The sequence below is a fragment of the Chaetodon auriga genome, chromosome 24 (assembly GCF_051107435.1).
Source record: "Chaetodon auriga isolate fChaAug3 chromosome 24, fChaAug3.hap1, whole genome shotgun sequence".
NCBI classification, from domain to species: domain Eukaryota; kingdom Metazoa; phylum Chordata; class Actinopteri; order Chaetodontiformes; family Chaetodontidae; genus Chaetodon; species Chaetodon auriga.
Genome location: NC_135097.1, coordinates 1,445,306 through 1,465,321, shown reverse-complemented (window position 1 = coordinate 1,465,321; position 20,016 = coordinate 1,445,306). Strand labels below are relative to the sequence as shown.

The following is a 20,016-nucleotide window of genomic DNA, read 5'->3' as shown; positions in this document are numbered from 1 at the left end:
TGAACAGATCAGCTGAAAATATAAACACAGAACAGAAGTATTTAAAAAACTAGACTTCAACTTTCTGTACAAAGTGATATCATCATCAACAACAACTCATAAACCATTTGTCAACCTGGAACATGGACGTGTGTCTCTCTGGTCTGGCTGATGTTCTTCTGCTGGACTCTACAGGTGAAGGTGTTGTTGTGTTTCTTCTCCACAGTCACTCTGCTGCTGACAGCATAGAGGCCATCAGGACCTCTGACTGTCCCTGTAGGTCCAGCAGGGAGGACGTTTCCCTCAGCATCCAGCCAGGACACCTCAGGCTGTGGATACCAGCCATTAGATTTACACTCTAACATCACCCCATTGCTGACTTTGGAAATCTGTAGTTCCGGTGAGGAGACAGAACCTAATGAAGAGTTTTAAAAAAAAGGCAAAAAAATGTTTTAAAATATCTGTCCTTCGGAGCTTTTATGAAAACTTAATTCTTACCCTGAGACACCTCAATTATTCATAAGTAAGAATGCAAGAGCGCTCCAATGGCTCCCTCACCCATTAGTTGGCCCTAATGCCCCTGTGGTGGCCCACGATGCCTATCTGATCAAGGTCTAGTGTCCCTGTAGTCAGGGGCGGGGCTTGCGGACAGGCAAGCCAGGCAGTCGCTTGGAGCCCCCCAGCCCCTAGAGGGGCCCCGGGGATTTCTTGCTTGGAGCCCCAAGAGACCCGATCAACACCACTACCTGTGGTCAGTACTCGTCTTCTCAGTTCAAGTACCAGTCACCTCAGCTTGTCCAAGTCATCCTTTGTTCTGCCAGAATGCCATTGTGCTCAATTCAAGTGGCTGCTGGTTGGCCTAAATGCCCTCCAGTGGTCAAAAATGCCTTCTTGTGCCCCTGTTGTTAATCCAAGTGTCCATCTGATCAGTCCAAAAGCCTTTCTAATCACCAGCATGCTCCTCTGGTCAGTTAATGTGACATTCTGGCTGGACCAAATATGCCTTTCTCATTAACCCAACTACCTCTGTGGCTGATGCAGGTGCCTCTGTAGTTGGCCCAAAGTGCCCATCTAACTGGCCCAAGTATGCATCTTCTTGGCCGATGGTACCCCTTCAGTGTAATTGCCCTTGTGGTTGGCTCAAATTCCTTTCTGGTCTGCCCTCGGATCAGTACCCTTCTGGTCAGTGCAAGAACCCTTCTGTTTGGCCCAGGATTGGTCTATTTGCATCTGCCCAGATGATTGGTTCAAATACATTTCTGGTTAAGCTAGTAGGCCAAAGTGCTCTTCTGGTCAGCCACTGTCACTCCTCTCAGTTCAGGGCCACTCCAGTTGGCCAAACTGCCTTCTGGTGGGATGAAATGCCAGGTATAGCTGGTCAGTACCTAAATGAGTCCCTCCTGGTCAGGAAAAGTGCCCCAGTGGTTGACCATTGTCATTTGAAGTGTCCCTCTGACTGGGACAGCTGCTCTGGTGATCAGCACAAGCATGCGTAAAATGCATTTAACACCCAGTTGTTTCAAATTGAACCAGGCAGCAAATGATCTGGGTTTTTGCTTTGAGAATGGACACTGTCATGAATGTTATCACTTTGGGTGAACACTATAAATACTTTGTACTTTGAAGCTGTTACAATCCAACGGATGCAACGGATGGTAATGCAATGCTCATTGATCTCAACCACCATAAAAATCAAAAGAAGAAGAAGGCAGCAACTGTCATTAGTTATCTTGACAAATTTCTAATCTACACTGAAAGAGTGCAACCCTCTAGATCATGTATTTACAGCTTTCCTGGATGGTTGTAGTTTTTCTTTTTTAAGCATACAATGTATTAATGCCAACTTACCTACAGCAAGTTCTACCAAAGATTCTGTACCAGATGTGGGAACGCGGCATCTGTATGTTGCCTCATCAGAGAGTTTCACTTTGGAGAGTTTCAGTGAAACGTCCCCACACTTTAGTTTGTTGATGGACAGCGATGTTCTGCCCCTGTACAATGGATTCTCCTCAAGCAGAAGCTCCACACTGTCTCGCCTCAGATGGACGAATCTGGGATGAAGGTCAGGTCTTGTCCACTCCACAGTCAGGGCACTGGCATCCACAGCCGGTTCAATGTGACATGGCAAAATGATGTCATCACCAACCATGGACACTGTCACCTGAGACTGACCTGATGAATATAAAAAAAAAAGCATCTGTTCCTTTTAGTCCTACTTGTACTCCTCAATGAAGTTGTGACTCAATATAATAAAAGTAAAATGAAATATTTTCTGTTTTCTTTAAATCAGTCAGTCTTGACAGAATAACACTGTGTTCAAGTGACATTACTGTATGTAAGTCAGAGTCAGACAGCGGTCTCTAAGTATCTAAAGATAGCCAACATTGATAGCCAGTGCCATCATTAGCTTGTACCAGCGGTTCAAGTTGCCTCTGTGTGCGTGGATGTGGACATCCAAACATGAATGTTTGATGTTGTGCACCTTTCAGGCCACACAATAAGTTGGTATCAAGTGGAACTCAAGCAATCTGCATGCACCCAGGAACACAATCCACAGGCTAAGAAGAGCTGTTTGACTCTGGTACACGACTGAATCTGTCGAGTCCTGAGCGGTCTCTTCTATTCTGTGTCGTTTGGTCTGCAGTCTGGCAGGTACGGGAAGCGCTGAGGGCATCGAGTCCATACAAGACTGCAGCGAGTGCAAACAGCTACAGAAGGTCCTGAGAGGAAAGGCACCACCGGCACAGCTGAGAGGAAGCTCAACTTGTAACACCATCTAAGGCCGTAATGCTTCCAGTTGACTGACTTAATTTAGCCGACATGATGTGAACCACACTGCAGCTGCAATCCACAGATATTGGAGTAAGCAAGAATTTAAAAAAAAATTTAGCACTGAGTTCAAAATCATGTTGTCATTTTTGGAGAATCATTTAATATCAATGTTCTCATCTGACAACAGGCTTGTATTTATTTAATCTTCAGTAGCCTTTGGGCTCATTTAATGTATGAAAGTTCAGTGTGAAGGACTGTTTGTGTGCATTTTACCTCCACAGGACTGTATTTGGAGAAGGAGGAGGACCACAATGTGATGCAAGAAGTCATTGAGCTGAGGTTTCAAGACGAGCCTGAACGTCATGTGAATCATCCTGCAGTTCTGAAAATGAAAATAAATCAATGCTAAAACATGTCAAACCAATTCAAAGGAAAATATCTCTCAGAATGCTGTGATTGGTCCCAGATCACCAACTGAAAACAGCACAAATATATTTAATGTGTGACATCATCAGCTTCATTGATTTTTGGGAATGTATGCAGTCAGTCATTCACAAGCTTTGGTGGAGTGAGGTTCACCACTTTGTGAACACATGATAAAGGAGATGAACACATGGACTCGGGAACACTTCAGGAAACTGTTTCAAACACTGTTTGTTTGAAAATGATTGATTCTGCTTTTATTTCCCTTTTCCCTTTTTTTTTTAATCGGGGTTATTCCAAAAAAAATTTGTTTCTGCTATTCTCACATGAATTATGACTCAGTGACACGTTCATTTCATTCTCATTATATACTCATCATTCATTCTTATTATTCTTATTGTTAATATTATTTCTATGAGAATCAAGTTTGTCTCCACATATGAAGATTCTTTGTATAAAATGGTTCCCAAATGTTACACGACACATTGACCTCATTTCATGTGCGATCAGCAACTGACTGGTGTGACAGAACTCTCTGGTAACTGTGAAACAATTCGACGGTTTGACGTTCAATCTGGAAAAGGGCTACAAATAATCACAATCATGGTGCGCAAAAGATTCACCAAAATAATCTCTCAGGCAAAGTGTTTCATGCAAAATCCCTACATACCTGTTCTGTGTGTCGAGTGGCCTGAGCTCAAAGGAAAGTAGGCTGCACAGTCAAAGTCACTCGATCACAGCTTGTAAAATAATGTGTGCTTTCTGCCGCACCCTGTGTGGTTCAGATAAGGTGTTGTGGTGCTATTGGTCTTTTCCAGCAGGCTCAGATGAAGGCGTATGGCTTTTAGAGTCTGTTCTTTGAGTCTGCAGAGCTCTCGCACTCATGCAGACTTTTTCTTTTTTGGCTCGTGTGAATGAGAAAGAGAATGAAAGATCACAATCCTGCACAGAACTCAGGAAATGAGTCAATCAAAGCAGTTTCTAATGAGTCAAGGTTTACTGATATCAGAGGTCGCTAAGCATGCTGAGAATGAAGCTGTGTGTGTGTGCTTGAATTGAACTTTCATTTTCTTTGTTTCGGGCTGTGCGACACCTTTGCTGGTTCCTCTGTGGGTTCCAGCAGTTTGTGTAAAGTTGGTTCACTTCTTGTCTGAGTTTTGTATTGTTCAGTTTGCACTTCCTGTTTCATTTTGTAGTAACCTCCTTGTGCATTTCTGTGTTTTACTTCCTGGCTTTGTTCTTTTTTCCCACCATTTTCACTCACCACCAGTTCTCAATCGTCCAATCACTTCCACAGCATCTGTGATCCACTACCTGTTCTTGCTGGATCGTCTTCCAGCTGATCAGAGTGTTTGTTCCTCTTTTCCTTGCTGTTGTTTGCTCATGTTTTTGTCTCTGCTTCATGTTTTTGGCTTTTTGTTTGGCTCACCTTCTGTTCTGTTTCTGCCTTGAGTGATTGAGTTTTGGGTCAATTCAACTTGTGCCAACAAAATTCATAAACCTTCATAAAAAGACAAAATGGACATTATATCAGCCATTAGGGCACATTGAGGGACATATTAGATGACTTTCTAAAGTCATTTATTAAATCGGCACATTTTGGTTGAAGACCCTCCGATACAAACTTGAACCTTCCCTTAGAATATGATTGGCCTGAATCCACATGACCACAGATCAAAGTCAAAACTCAAATCTGCCTCTCAGAAACCTCCTGCTGCTCCTTCAGTCAGCAGAGGAGAAGCAGGAAGAGGAGGAGCAGATTCTGATGTGATGCTCTAAACTCAGTCTGATGTTCAGACAGTCAGCAGTGAGACAACATGGAGGTCCCAGCTCTCTGCGTCAGACTGTGTGAGTACTGACTGTCTGTCATTGTGAAGTAACACGTGGTGATATAGATAACACAGAGCGCTGTAATCTGCTCACAGACGCATCAGATATCACAGACAGCCCATGTGTTATGTTATATATGTTATATCTTCCATCTGACACAGTCGACGGCTCTCTTGTCTCTCCAGTCATGACTGTGTTGTTGCTGCTGGTCGCACAAGTTGACTCCAGTTATTCCCAAACAGCCGGTAAGCAGCAGTTAGAGAATCGGTCACACTTCACAATGTCATGTGTACTTTGTGTGGTTTGAACAAAAACCCAACTTAACTCGGGACAGTGAGAATTTTGGGACCTGAAACACAGTCGTGGGCGACAAAAGCGTAAAGGATTACATCTTAAACTTGTATCTCAAGTGATGACGCCTGAATGCTGGTTTGAAAACAAACCAATTGGTTCATTTGTTCTTTCATGGTTCACTTGGACATGAGCCAGAACATGTGAAGAGTGTGTGATCATGTAGTTCATTATAACACGTGCTTTAAACCATCTCGTGTGATTTTGTTAGCAGACATTTCATTGCAGAGCGTTTGGTTTGAAGCGTCTCCTTCTTTGTGTCTGTGGCAGACGAAGCTTTTCCTCAGGTTGTTCCAAACAGACAGCAGCACTTTGAATACGAGTCCGTCGTTGTCAGCTGTGAGGGACTGGACGGGCTGACTGGATGGAGAGTGATGAAGAAGATCGGAGGAGTCATTAAAACGTGTGCTCCCAGCTGGTCGACATCAACGGGTCCCTGCCAAATTAAACATGCTATTCCAGAAGTTGACAGTGGAGAATACTGGTGTGAACTGGGAGGAGGAAGAAAAACCAACTCTGTCAACATCACTGCTACTGGTACACAAGTTATAATGTGCTTTTTGAAATTCAGCTCTGAAGGTCATTCATCACATTTTTATTCTGGAGACATTTCAGTTTGAGGATCAGCTGATTTATATGTCCAGGATTTGACATAATGTGTGTATTTTGAAACAGTTCCTGCTCTTCTCAGAGTATTTCATGTTTTTCCAAACATGCTGTATGTTGTTCAGGTGTCTCGGTGATCCTGGACAGTCCCGTCCTCCCTGTGATGGAGGGAGACGCTGTGACTCTGCGCTGTAGACAGAAGCAGACGTCGTCCTCCAACCTCACCGCTGAATTCTTTAAAGATGGCCACTTCATGGAGAGCAGCTCTGCAGCGGAGATGACCATCCACAGCGTGTCCACGTCTAATGAAGGACTCTACAAGTGCAGCATCTCTGGAGCTGGAGGATCACCAGAGAGCTGGCTGCTTGTCAGAGGTGACACATCAGTGTTTCAACATAAATCAAAGATTATTAGTTTAGTTCCATGTTGGATCTGAAGCTGCTCTGCAGTCTGGCTGAGGATGAGTCACAGTTGAGAACAGTTTCAAACATGTTAAAGCTCTTCAAAGCTGTGGCCTGAGTCTCTGAAGCGTTTTCAACATTTTAGTCAGAAAAATGATATTATGACCCCAGCAGCTCGTGAAGACGATGAGCCTCGGCCGTCCCCTCAGCCTTCCTCCCATCATACCCCTCAGCTCTCTCTGCTGCTCTACATTGGTCTCAGTGTTCTGGCTCTGCTGCTGTTGGTGGGATTACTGCGATTTAGGAAACATCAGTCAGCCATCAGAGGTACGGACAATAAGAGTAAAGAAACTTCTTCATTCTTGAATGTTCCCTCTGCATGTGTTAGAAACTGTCCTGGTGGTTCCTGACTGCCGTCACACTGTTAGTTCACTTTGTTTTGTCGGTTTTTTCTTCAAGAAGGTACCACAACCTCTGCTTCCTCCTGCCAGTCTTCCTCTTCTACACAAGCAGGTGAGGAATGCCAGCCTCCTTTAAACACACTTGTTTTTGTGTAATTAGACACTAGGGAGTTTATACCACGTGGGAAGGTGGGCTCAGATACTCTCACAGTCTGTACAATCCTAAGATTGTATACATACAGAAAACCAACTTTCAGTTATATCCACTTCTTAAACCTTTGATAAAAGAGTCTGATAGCTACAGATGTAAGAGTGTGAAGTGAGGCCCAACAGAAACATGCTAAAGTTTGACCCCCAGTGATTCACTCAATATTTCTACATAACAAGAATTCACACATTAACTCCGTGACTCACGTGACCCTAATGACTCATATGATGTCAGAGGGGGTCAACGACTCACATGTGACCTCAACGACTTCCAAGGTCACAATGATCCTGCAAGAGGATAAATGCCTGGGACTCTGTAAATTTTTGTCTGACTACCTTCTCGCTACTTAAGTGCAAAGTGTTTTGTTTCAGTGTCTGGAGAGGCTCCATTCGCTGTTCCAGTCGAGGTGACATATGCTATGGTCACCAAACCCAGGAAGATGAAAGGTAATTAGCTTGACATTGAGAAACACAGACTGCAAACTCAGCTGCGTTAGTCTGTATGTACGTCAGGACCTTCAGGCTTTTGTGATAGTTAGAGCTTCTTTTTAGCAGTTCAAGCAAAAAGCACGTGACAAACCCACAGACAGAAAAAGGTAGACGGCCCCAGAGTTCATCAAGTAGCAGCTCTCAGAGGAAGCTGTTTGCGACTCTAATAGCCACGATGAAAATATCACAATGCAAAAGCTACGTTTATTTTAATCAGAATACCAAGTACTTAAAGCCACACGGCAGCCTCACTTGCTGAGTGGGTGGTCAAGATTTCATAAATAAACAATGAAGAGTTGTGCACATATTTTCTCTCATACATTTCACTTTAGATGCACCTGTATTACAGAGAATAACATGCGAGACTCTAAAAATAACTACAAACTGTGAAAAGGTGGAATGGAAAAAATGTGTAAAATATACAACAAAATTAAATTTTAACCTTTTTTATAGAAAAAGAAATGGGCCTGAGCCCTGTGGTACCCCACATGTAAGCGTCAAGACACAAGCTGATACAACCAACCAGTACTTAAATAATTGTTCACTTGTGAACAATTATTTAAGTACTGGTTGGTTTAAGTCCACCATGAAAAGTTAATACAGTGAACTGGAACAACTTGGTGGATTTTGATTCTTCCTTGACTGGAAAAGTTTGAGGACTGCAGGTCACTAAAGTGTGTTTTTACTGGAGAGTGGGAAGCTAAATAACCGAAAACACACAAACAACAGTTTACCAGCTGTTCCAAGTCCGTAGCTACAACTGAAAGGACACTAGATGAAAGAATATTTTATTGATTGATTCCAATATTTTTGGACTCAATATGCATTTTATTTGAATTTGGCTTCTTCTTTTATGCCAGTGAATAAATAAATGAACTATTTGTCCAGCAGAATTGGATTCCTGGATGGAGAATGCTTTGAAACAGCATTTAAACTTTCATGCACAGAAATACATTAATTAAAATGTAATAAAATGTAACATTTGAATAAATTGATTGTAAAAAGCAAGATAATCAAATAATGTAAACGTTTTTTTTTCTAGAGGAGTTTTTGGACTCATGAGCTCAATATGTCTAAAGGCTGACACTGTGGTCCACAGTCTCCTGGCCAGTTCATGTCTTTGAAGTACAATCCAGAGACTTGAAGTTATCGGGTCATATGGATGTACAGTTTTAAGTAAATGAACATTTCTGAATTTACATTTGTCTTCAAAACAGAACCAGGAGCATCCAGCTGTTCAGGGATGGTGTTCCCTCATGCAGGTACCAGCCAACATTTAACAGAAGAGAACCACCTCTATAGGTCAATCAACTAGGCAGGACTCAGGGTAATACTGTCCTCCATTTTCTCTTTTTCTCTATTTTAATGCAGCCTCTGTCTTGTTGTGGGTGGAAAGTGGTGGAGAAGGTTTAGCTTAATGCTGAGGGGGCATCTTATTGATCTTAACTGATGAGATGAAGTCTAACTTCAAATGCACAAGCATGAGTGTTGATGTTGTATCCTTTGTGAAGGTTGGCGTCTTTGCATGCTGTGTGTCTTGCAGGTTACTGAGAGCAGAGACACCTGAGTGCAGGAGGACGGGAAGCTCTGCGATGTCTGCAAAGAAGGAAGCCGTACAGTCATTACTCAGTCCGCTGCTGCCGTCCTGAATTGACGAAAAGAGACATTTTGTACTTTCAAACTATTTTGCGTCTGTTACAGTTTTAATCATTTTAATGCCTTGACGAACGAAAGTTGGACACTTTTGTATATTCATGACAAAAGACATATTTCTGTCAAAGATGTTACAGGTAATTTGCAAAGAGAGTAAATATATTGATTCTTAAATGATGATAATGTGTGGCTTGTGAAGTGGACATGACCTAAACAGACATGATTCTTCTTCTTCGTCATCATCATGTGAGAGTGAGAGTTTGGGCAAACTCACAGTTTTACTGCCTGTTTCAGTTCACTACAGTTAAACCACATTTTCCTCTGATCCCTGTTCACACATCTGAAAACACTGTTTACAAGAACAGAGCCGCCGCCGCTGCCTTTGGCTGCACTCACTGTGGCCTCTGTGGTCACACAGTGTGACAGACGCTGATGTAACTCTGACCTGGATGTCACCTTGAACAGTATTGTTATAAACCATGAACATATTGTCAACACAAGACCTTCCCCACAAATACAAAGCTCACCAGCTGTTGAGGTTGAGCAGAATAAGAAGAGAAATAAAAGCAGTTCTGTTATTGAACATTGTGTCGTCTAAAAAGGTTCCACCTCACATTTAAAAACGCAGCGTTTTTAACACAACTCAAACAAAAACCAACAGTATTCTCTTTAAAAAAGCCTTTAAAAGAACGACAATTGTAATAAGATACAGAAGTTCTTGCTGTTGCTTGTGATGTACATGATTTCTGATTTCAACAATACAAAACATCTCATAACAAAGACATACAATCCATAAAAACCTGAACAATCATTGAGATGACTGGAAAACATTTTGACCACAGTGCTTCCATCCAGTGACATTCTGGACTGACCTCAGAGCTGCTAAAACCAGCTTGGTTAGATGTGGTTAGGATCGTGCTTGGGGTATCTATCGAGGGTTAGTCTAATCCTTTTCAATTTCAGCTCTTTGCTGCTCTATCTCCTCCAGTTGTTTTTGAATTTGCTCCCTCTGATTATCTAATTCTTCCTTCTTCTCTGTCAGAATAGCAACCCATCGCAATATTGACTCTGAAGTTGCGGCTGTGCCCTGGTGTTTTTTCTCAAGTTGTTCCTTCACTGTATCGAGATTTGTTTTGGTAGCTAGATGCTCGTTTTCATTCTGTTTCTCTTCTTTTATATTATTTTCCTCTTTCTGTCTCTTTATCTCCTGCATTTGTTGTTTCACTATAGCTTCCTGGTTCTCCACATCCTTTTTGTGTACCATAAAAAAATGAACCATCCTTAGCACATCATTGCGTTCTTCCTCTACTTTATTTAACTGTTCTCGAAGGTGTTTCTCGTCCAGATCCTTGGTATCTGTGCGCTGGTCTATGACCTGCAGTGTTTGTGTTTCCTTTTCTTCTTTTTCCTTAAAGAATGGTTGGAGTTCCATGTCGTCACTTGTTCTCGTTTCTGTTGAAACGTTCTTGCCTGTTGTGAAGCAAAGACAGAAACAGTGTAAAATCAAGGAGGGCAGAGGCAGAGGATGCTAATTAAAACCAGACTTACTCCTTTGTTTCCATTTCCGTTTCCACACAACAAAGACGACTGCAAGAATAACCATGAAAACCACAGCCAAGCTGATGATGATGATGATGATGTGAGCAACACTGAAGGATTCATCTGATGATAAAACAAAGAACAACAACTAGTACTCTGAGTTTTTAGCACAAAACAATGAATTTATAAATATAGAACTAACTTTTCTACCTGCAACCACGATGTTTATCTCTGTTGTCTGGTTAACGTTCTTCTGTTGGACTTTACAGGTGAGGCTGTTGTGTCTCTTCTCCACAGTCACTCTGCTGCTGACAGTATAGAGGCCATCAGGACCTCTGACTGTCTCTGCAGGTCCAGCAGGGAGGAGGTTCCCTTCAGCGTTTAGCCACAACACCTCAGGTTCTGGATGCCAGCCTTTAGACTCACACTGTAAATCCACTCCACTGACGTCTCCATCATTCTCAGTCCTCATTAAGCTGATGATGAGTGAGGAGACTGCACCTAATGATGAAGAGAGGAAAAGTTTAGATTAACGTTCTGTGGATCAGCTGGTATCATCCAGTTACAGATCAACTGGCCTTCAAAAAGTCTGGTCCTACTTCTTGGATGTAGACAGTTGTGGTTCCACTGATCAACTGTCACTTTGAGGTTCAGCCCTATAAAACCAATGTCGTTTATTCACTCACCAACAACAAGCTCGACAGAAGATTCTCTGTTCAGTGTGGGAACGAAGCATCTGTATGTTCCCTCATCGGATCGTTTTACTTCATGAAGTTTCAGTGAAATGTCTCCATGTTTCAGTTTGTTGACTGACATTGACGTTCTCCCGACATAGAATGGATGTTTTTTAGTCTTTAGTTCCACACCGTCACGCCACACATGGACAAATCGAGGGTTCAGGTCAGGCCTCGTCCACTCTATAGTCTGGTCAGAGGCATCCTCAGCAGGTTCCAGGTGGCAAGGTAACATGATGTCATCACCAAGTCTTGCCACAATTGGCTGTGATGGGCTGAGGACCCGGACCTGACCTGAAAGTCAGATTAAACAGCCAGAAAAGTAAAGAAAGAGTAATGTGTCAACGTCAGAGGATTAAGGATCTCTTAAATTCATTTGGTACGAAATGAATGATGTAATGAGTTCATTGTATGACTGGGTGTACAGTGATTAATGACACTCAAAGCAGAGGAAAACAAAAAATACGTCCCAGAATTGTACCTTGTGGTATCCCACAGGCTTTTCTAAAGCCAAAGCCATCCTGTACTCAACCCAATCACTAGAATAAATGTTGGTATTGCATGTTTCTACAAACCATGGATATATTGAAACTTTACATTTCTTTAGATCCAAAATTTTAATTTTGGGCAACTCTGAGAAGAGCCAATCTGGTCGAAGGGAGGCAGCAGAAACTCTGAGTCTAATCAGAGTCAAGCAGACTTCTGGCATTTTCTCCTGGATCTACTGGTCCCATGGGATGTGAAATAGAAGTTGGAGGCAGGTAGAGGGATTCAGGCGAGGCACAGGGATGGGTTAGGGTTAGGTAAGGGGTAGGGTTGTTAGGGTTAAGCTCAGAGTTAGGGTTAGGCGAGTAGTTCAGCAGTTTGACATTTTGACAGGTGCTACTGACTTCATACCTCCACAACAACGTGTTAGGAGAAGGAATACAGCAGTGTGATGGAAAACCAAAGCACAGATGGTACCCAGAGGAGATTTGGAGGACCACCCATCCTTCAGGTGAGGCATCCTAGAGTTTTACAGATTGAAATTAAGTATCTGAAAAATGTTAATCCTGAGAAAAGACACACATGTTTTACTTGTATTTGATTTCAAATTAACAAAATGAGTAATACTGAAATATTAAAGTAAATATAAAATATATGTTAAGATTAATACGTAATCTTAACCAATTAACTAATCGTACGTAATTTTTACCATAACATATATTTTCTATTTGATTTCTTGACAGCTGTCTTCACGTGGTGCTGTCCTTCAAATTCAATCCACAATACACTCATATATTCACAGAATTTGGGTTAGTTAAATAATGTTTATTGCAAAGCCAAGAAATAATGACAAGTATCAACCTGTGACTATCAAATATGCTCTTTAAGTAGTCAAACAATGGGAAATTGTTGCCTATGATTGCTGTTTCAGGACAGAGAACAACATCAATGATTGATTACCAGGAACAATCCCACATTATTTCTGGAGTTTAAACAAAACTTAAACTGTAGTCAACCACCTTTGGGATTACAATTTCCTTGGGATTTAGTCACATGATCACGATTTTTCCGTTAATTACATTGAATTAAAATGTTGTTTCAGCCTACCTGTTTCCTGGTTCAGGTGGTCATTGTAGACAGCGAATCTCTTCTGTCAAAGTCCAGAAAATCACATGTCCTGCCTTCTTTTAATCTTTAACAAGTAGCACACTGTATGCATTGATAACTGCAGCTGAGCCTGAGACTAACTTCAGTCTGTAACAGCCTGAACAACATGTTACATGCTGAAATCCCCCGTGAACAAAATGCATTAGAATGTACCTCAAAGCATGAAGTCTCACTTTCTGCTGGTATTTTTGACCCAAAGTTAAAAAAAAAAACAAAAAACGATTTGAAACAGCAAAAATTGCTTCATGATCTATGAACGTTTCAAATTATTGTTTAATACTCTAATTCCAGTACAAGGCCAATGCTGTGGATGATACTGATGCTGTGGGTGATGTCCTGCAGGGGGCAGAGCAGGACTGTCAATCAAATGTGTGTGTTTGAGTGTGTTGGTGAAAATGAAAGAAGTCGTTGTATTACTCTATATTCCACCAGACAGAAAGAGGTCGTGGAGCTTAGAGAACCACAGGTTAGCTTGGTGTTTTACAGGAGACGATGCCGAAAGTCCAGTGAAGCAGCTTGAGAGACACAGTATGTGTGGGATTACCCATAAATCCCTTCTCAGGGACAACACCTGACAAGTCGTACATCCCAAGACTTTGATGGATCCTGGTGGTTCTTTGCCTCCACAGAAGCCTTCGTGACTATTGAACACACAAACTTGGCCATCAAATTGAAAATATGATTAAATAATTTAATTGTAGAGCTAATTTTGGTTCCTGATCATCAGAATTTCTATAGCTTCTGCTGATGAGCGACATTTAGCTACACATGAAGGAATTCACAAGGCTGTGCAAGAAGCGTTATAATCCCGACAAGTTCTGAAACCAACAGACAAAAAGACATTTCTCTGATTGGCACAAACAGCAGACACAGTTGAAATTACAGTTGTGTGGCTCTCCCTGAGATGCTGCTTACTCATTTTAATGGATTTTACACCTTCCGGCCAATCAGAATCAATTGTTGTCATGGTATGACTCCATTGTTGGCAATGTCCATCACTTTGGTCCAGACTGAAATGTCTCAAAAACCCCTGAAGGAATTGGCCTGAAATGTCCTTCAGACATTCATGGTTCCCAGAAAATGAATCTTAAAGGACTGATATGACTTCATGACTTATCCTCTACAACCACCATGAGGTAAACCTTTTTGTTTTTAACACAAAGCTAATGACAACAACTGACAATATCATGCAAAATTAATGACATTCCCATCAATATTACCTTTGGTTTAGTTCTCAATCACATGTCTTAGCATTTAGCTCGATGCCCTGCTGTGCCTCAGCACAGCTTCAAAGGATGCTAACATGGCTGTGGACTCTCAGTGTTGTTTAAACGTCACTGACATCAAGAAAAACTGGCTCTGGTCATTTCAGTTTATATTTTTATCTTTATTTTCACCAGAGTTCTTCACATGTGAAAGTCTGCCGTGTTCTCCGGCTCCACCCTCTGATTTTTAGCTTAACCACTGAGGCTATTTCTACCACGACAGCTGCTCCATCTCTGAGAAAAGGTTTTCAGTCTAAAGCACAAAATACGTGTTGCACCAACAGCAGGAAGAAGCCACACAGGAACAGACCCCTCCTCACCTTCAGTCCACTTCAGTCTGATGTTCAGACAGTCAGCAGCGAGACAGCATGGAGGTCACAGCTCTCTGCATCAGACTGTGTGAGTACTGACTCTTTTGCTTGTGTTGTATTTTCCTGCATCAGTGATGAGATTGAACAGGCTGACCTTCAGCAGTCGCTCTTGCAGCTTCAAGAACCGACAAAGCATCTAGATGTTCTAAAGGAGTCTCTGTGATGTTCAGCTCTGTTCTTTTGTCTCTCCAGTGATGAAGGTGTTGTTCCTGCTGCGTGCGCTCCATCACAAAGTGGGTAAGAAGCAGTTAGTTGTTCATTTCTATTGATGAATTGTTCTGAAGGATGCTTTTCCTGCTGGCACGTGTTGGTGGTAGAGCATTGATATATCCATTTATGTTGATTTGGTTCTGTGGTTTTGAATTGTTTTCCAGTATTTTATTTGTGATTTGAGAACAAATCTTCTCTTGCTTTGTTTCAGATTCAGTGTCTCTTCAAGTCGTCCCAAACAAACAGCAGTTCTTTGAATACGACTCTGTAATTTTCCATTGTGAGGGGTTCAGTGACTCAACTGGATTAAAAGTTGTGAATTTCAAAGGGGAAGTGCCGTCATGTAAAACTGCAAGTACATTGACATCAACAGGTTTGTTCTGCACCCAAAACAGTCTTTATCCAGGGGACAGTGGAGTGTACTGGTGTGAGGATGGAGGGAGGAACAGAAGCAACAGCATCAACATCACTGTCACTGGTATGTTTGCATTGACACAACAGAAACGTCTGAGTTCATCCTGAGTTTGACATGAAATAATATCAGATGAATGTTGTTCAGCTGGTCCTGTGATCCTGGAGAGTCCAGTCCTTCCTGTGATGGAGGGAGATGTTGTGACTCTGCGCTGTAGAAACAAGACGTCTGACTCCATCCTAATAGTTGATTTCTATAAAGATGGCCGCCTCATCAGGAGCAGCTCCACAGGATGGATGATCATCCCCATTGTTTCCAGGTCTGATGAAGGACTCTACAAGTGCAGAATTTCTGATGGTGGAGAATCAGCACAGAGCCTGCTGACTGTCAGAGGTGAGACCATGAAGACTAAAACAACCATGTCTCCTGCAAAACATGTTTGAATGTTTTTCTTTTGCTTTTATATATATGCTTTATTATAACCATATGCACAATAATGTCATATTTGTTGGGACAAGTGTTTGCCGCTGGATCATGTTCATTAACATTTTTTTTAAACCAGAAATTGTCAAATCCCAGACTACTCGACAGAGAGAGACCATTACGTTTTGTTGTGTTCAGGCTTTTAAAACATTTTAAAACATTAACCAGTTTCTGCAAACCCCCCATATATTAAATTTGCACATTTCATATGTATCATATCAAAGTTTTTACACTTGGTGTCAAAGTGGCATAGCTCAGATTACCACTACATGTATATGAGCTGAGTTTTTCCTCATCAGGAGGATGAGGAGATGGTGGTTTGTGACAGCCAGCGAGACGACTGCCGAGCAGCAGACCTTTGTTCGATCTGTGTTTGTTGCCATTGAACGTGATCTTTCGCTGACCCTCATCAAGTGGGTTTTTATGCCTGACCAGACCTGAACGCAACACACTTTGCAGACTGAGATATAAAGAAACGTTAAGCGTGAAAGTCTGGAAACGTAAAGTTTAAACATGTTCGTGGTTTGCCGTAATGAAGAACGCCAACATTTATTCTGATGACGGGGTTCAAACGTCTCATCTCAATTACGAAACTTCAAGCTGCTGCTGACGCTGAAGGAGCGTAAAGTTCACGTCGCCAATCTGCAGGGAAACAATTTAAGAAAAACGGTTTTACGTGAATTAAATCTCAAGAATAACAAAAGGTTACATGTACCACATTGAGTCACCACAGCGTCTCATGACATCACAGGAGATCCCTTCTGTTGTCTTTGCAGAGCATCACACAGAGACTCATCCTTCGTCAGATCATCGACTCTTCATCTTCAGAACCGTTTTCCCCTTTGTGCCGATGGCTCTGCTGCTGCTGCTGCTGGCAAAACTTCACTGCGGCGAAACTCGGAGGGAAGCAACGATAACTCGTGTCCACGCAGACGGAAATGTGACTGCAAATAGAAAACGACGGGGTGAACGACAAAAAAGTGATGAGTGTGCTTAAAGCTGGTTGAGTCGCTCAGATCGTGAAACAGTGAATGTCCCATCATGCTTCAACGTCCTTCTTATTTGTCTTTGCATGTTTTCTTATCTGTGTTTTTCTCATGTATATATCAAAACAAACACCTGATCATATGGTATTTTTGTATCTGCAATAACAGAATACAGAAAAGGAAAATAAATGTGTAAATACAGTTTGTGTGATACAGTGACGCTAACTGCGTCTCTTGCTGCTCAAAGATGTATTTTTCTTTGATGATCGATTGATCGATTAGTTCATGTTTGCACGGGTCTAGAAGCCGACGTGTGGTGCTGTGACTGCATCAGGTCGATGGAGACAGTCTGCAAATGGCAGCTTTTTTTTCATGAGCATCCACATGTAATAATCCACTTTGACCATAACTCTGTCAAACCCTCTGCAGAGACACCACAGCGTCTCCACACCTCTATGGACAGACTCTGATGGTGTGTGTGTGGACACACATGTGAACCTGAACGCACCAAGTCTCACTTTCTGCTGTTACTGTCCAAAACAAAATGAAACAATAAAATTGTGTCATGAACATATGTTGTTGCAATATTTGGATTGACAGAAGAATGTATTATTTAAAACATGGATACGATGTGATGAACTGTATGTAACGATACTTTAAACAGTTACTACTGAAACATGCAAAATACAGATTCTGTGTGGGAAAAAAAGCTTTCCATGTAACATGAATGATGCACTGCAGGGGGCAGAGCAGGATTCATGTATCAAATGAGTGTGTGTGTGTGTGTGTGTGTGTGTGTGTGTGTGTGTGTGAGAGAGAGAGAGACACACCTGGGGCATGACCATTGTGACGAGGAGCAGGATCCTGAAATCAGCTGTCAGTGAAAATCAAACAAGTAGCAGTTAAACAGCTTTATTTGAGGACAGACGTAACTGATCATTACGTTTCAGTCTGTGATTTCTCCTCATCCTCATCTTCATCTTCATCCTCACCTTTGCTATAGTTGTAATTATAATGTGTTTGCATGCTAATATGCTAAACTAAAATGGCGTACATGTTAAACATGATACCTGCTTAACATCAGTATGTTAGCATTGTCATTGTGAGCATGTCAGCAGGCAGACGTTAGCATTTAGCTCGATGCCCTGCTGTGCCTCAGCACAGCTTCAAAGGATGCTAACATGGCTGTGGACTCTCAGTCTTGTTTAAACGTCACTGACATCAAGAAAAACTGGCTGTGGTCATTTCAGTTTATATTTTTATCTTTATTTTCACCAGAGTTCTTCACATGTGAAAGTCTGCCGTGTTCTCCGGCTCCACCCTCTGATTTTTAGCTTAACCACTGAGGCTATTTCTACCACGACAGCTGCTCCATCTCTAAGAAAAGGTTTTCAGTCTAAAGCACAAAATACGTGTTGCACCAACAACAGGAAGAAGCCACACAGGAACAGACCCCTCCTCACCTTCAGTCCACTTCAGTCTGATGTTCAGACAGTCAGCAGCGAGACAGCATGGAGGTCACAGCTCTCTGCATCAGACTGTGTGAGTACTGACTCTTTTGCTTGTGTTGTATTTTCCTGCATCAGTGATGAGATTGAACAGGCTGACCTTCAGCAGTCGCTCTTGCAGCTTCAAGAACCGACAAAGCATCTAGATGTTCTAAAGGAGTCTCTGTGATGTTCAGCTCTGTTCTTTTGTCTCTCCAGTGATGAAGGTGTTGTTCCTGCTGCGTGCGCTCCATCACAAAGTGGGTAAGAAGCAGTTAGTTGTTCATTTCTATTGATGAATTGTTCTGAAGGATGCTTTTCCTGCTGGGATGTGTTGGTGGTAGAGCATTGATATATTCATTTGGGTTGATTTGGTTCTGTGGTTTTGAATTGTTTTCCAGTATTTTGTTTGTGATTTGAGAACAAATCTTCTCTTGCTTTGTTTCAGATTCAGTGTCTCTTCAAGTCGTCCCAAACAAACAGCAGTTCTTTGAATACGAGTCTGTAATTTTCCATTGTGAGGGGTTCAGTGACTCAACTGGATTAAAAGTTGTGAATTTCAAAGGGGAAGTGCCGTCATGTAAAACTGCAAGTACATTGACATCAACAGGTTTGTTCTGCACCCAAAACAGTCTTTACCCAGAGGACAGTGGAGTGTACTGGTGTGAGGATGGAGGGAGGAACAGAAGCAACAGCATCAACATCACTGTCACTGGTATGTTTGCATTGACACAACAGAAACATCTGAGTTCATCCTGAGTTTGACATGAAATAATATCAGATGAATGTTGTTCAGCTGGTCCTGTGATCCTGGAGAGTCCAGTCCTTCCTGTGATGGAGGGAGATGTTGTGACTCTGCGCTGTAGAAACAAGACGACTCGCCCCGTCCTCATACCTGATTTCTATAAAGATGGCCGCCTCATCAGGAGCAGCTCCACAGGATGGATGATCATCCCCAGTGTTTCCAGGTCTGATGAAGGACTCTACAAGTGCAGAATTTCTGATGGTGGAGAATCAGCACAGAGCTTGCTGACTGTCAGAGGTGAGACCATGAAGAGTTCAACACATTAAAGTTACAGTTTGATGCTCGGCAGGAAAAGGACGTCTGCTTGTCCTGCAGGAGGTGTAACCTCATTAATTGTCCTCATCTTTTTACAAATTTGTATCTTCCTCATAGACGTAGCTGCTGTAGTGGTGAGTTCTTTTATCCGCTCAATGTCTAAAACAACCGTGTCTGAATGCTGTTCATTTGCTTTTGTAAATATGTTTTTTTTATAATGACATGCACAATAATGTCATATTTGTTTTTTTAAACCAGAAATTCTCAAGTTCAAGACCTCGACACAGACAGACCATCACATGTTTTGTTGTGTTCAGGCTTTTAAAACATTTTAAAACATTAATCAGTTTCTGCAAACCATCCATATATTAAATTTGCACATTTCATATGTATCATATCAAAGTTTTTACACTTGGTGTCAAAGTGGCATAGCTCAGATTACCACTACATGTATATGAGCTGAGTTTTTCCTCATCAGGAGGATGAGGAGATGGTGGTTTGTGACAGCCAGCGAGACGACTGCCGAGCAGCAGACCTTTGTTCGATCTGTGTTTGTTGCCATTGAACGTGATCTTTCGCTGACCCTCATCAAGTGGGTTTTTATGCCTGACCAGACCTGAACGCAACACACTTTGCAGACTGAGATATAAAGAAACGTTAAGCTTTAAAGTCTGGAAACGCAAAGTTTAAACATGTTCGTGGTT

The 20,016-nt window shown here is 41.9% G+C and overlaps 5 protein-coding genes across 5 annotated transcripts; 3 read left to right on the top strand and 2 right to left on the bottom strand.

The window, feature by feature from the left end:
* Positions 1-110: 110 nt before the first annotated feature.
* On the bottom strand, positions 111-2,653 carry LOC143317417 (butyrophilin subfamily 1 member A1-like). The gene is made up of 3 exons (XM_076725569.1): positions 2,518-2,653; positions 1,828-2,151; positions 111-394 (listed from the first exon to the last, which is right to left on the bottom strand). The coding sequence occupies exons 1-3, from the start codon at positions 2,651-2,653 to the stop codon at positions 111-113; spliced, it is 744 nt and encodes a 247-aa protein (XP_076581684.1).
* A 2,338-nt stretch (positions 2,654-4,991) lies between these two features.
* On the top strand, positions 4,992-9,010 carry LOC143317416 (high affinity immunoglobulin gamma Fc receptor I-like). Its single transcript, XM_076725568.1, has 5 exons — positions 4,992-5,022; positions 5,626-5,892; positions 6,087-6,335; positions 6,537-6,689; positions 9,003-9,010. The coding sequence occupies exons 1-5, from the start codon at positions 4,992-4,994 to the stop codon at positions 9,008-9,010; spliced, it is 708 nt and encodes a 235-aa protein (XP_076581683.1).
* A 71-nt stretch (positions 9,011-9,081) lies between these two features.
* Positions 9,082-12,391, bottom strand: LOC143317415 (butyrophilin subfamily 3 member A2-like). The gene is made up of 4 exons (XM_076725567.1): positions 12,349-12,391; positions 11,338-11,679; positions 10,862-11,152; positions 9,082-9,104 (listed from the first exon to the last, which is right to left on the bottom strand). Exons 1-4 carry the CDS (start codon positions 12,389-12,391, stop codon positions 9,082-9,084), a joined length of 699 nt encoding a protein of 232 aa, XP_076581682.1.
* Positions 12,392-14,671: 2,280 nt separating this feature from the next.
* Positions 14,672-17,235, top strand: LOC143317414 (Fc receptor-like protein 4). Its single transcript, XM_076725566.1, has 5 exons — positions 14,672-14,702; positions 14,867-14,911; positions 15,096-15,362; positions 15,444-15,689; positions 17,195-17,235. The coding sequence occupies exons 1-5, from the start codon at positions 14,672-14,674 to the stop codon at positions 17,233-17,235; spliced, it is 630 nt and encodes a 209-aa protein (XP_076581681.1).
* A 1,041-nt stretch (positions 17,236-18,276) lies between these two features.
* Positions 18,277-19,323, top strand: LOC143317413 (Fc receptor-like protein 4). The gene is made up of 4 exons (XM_076725564.1): positions 18,277-18,307; positions 18,472-18,516; positions 18,701-18,967; positions 19,049-19,323. Exons 1-4 carry the CDS (start codon positions 18,277-18,279, stop codon positions 19,321-19,323), a joined length of 618 nt encoding a protein of 205 aa, XP_076581679.1.
* Positions 19,324-20,016: the final 693 nt, after the last annotated feature.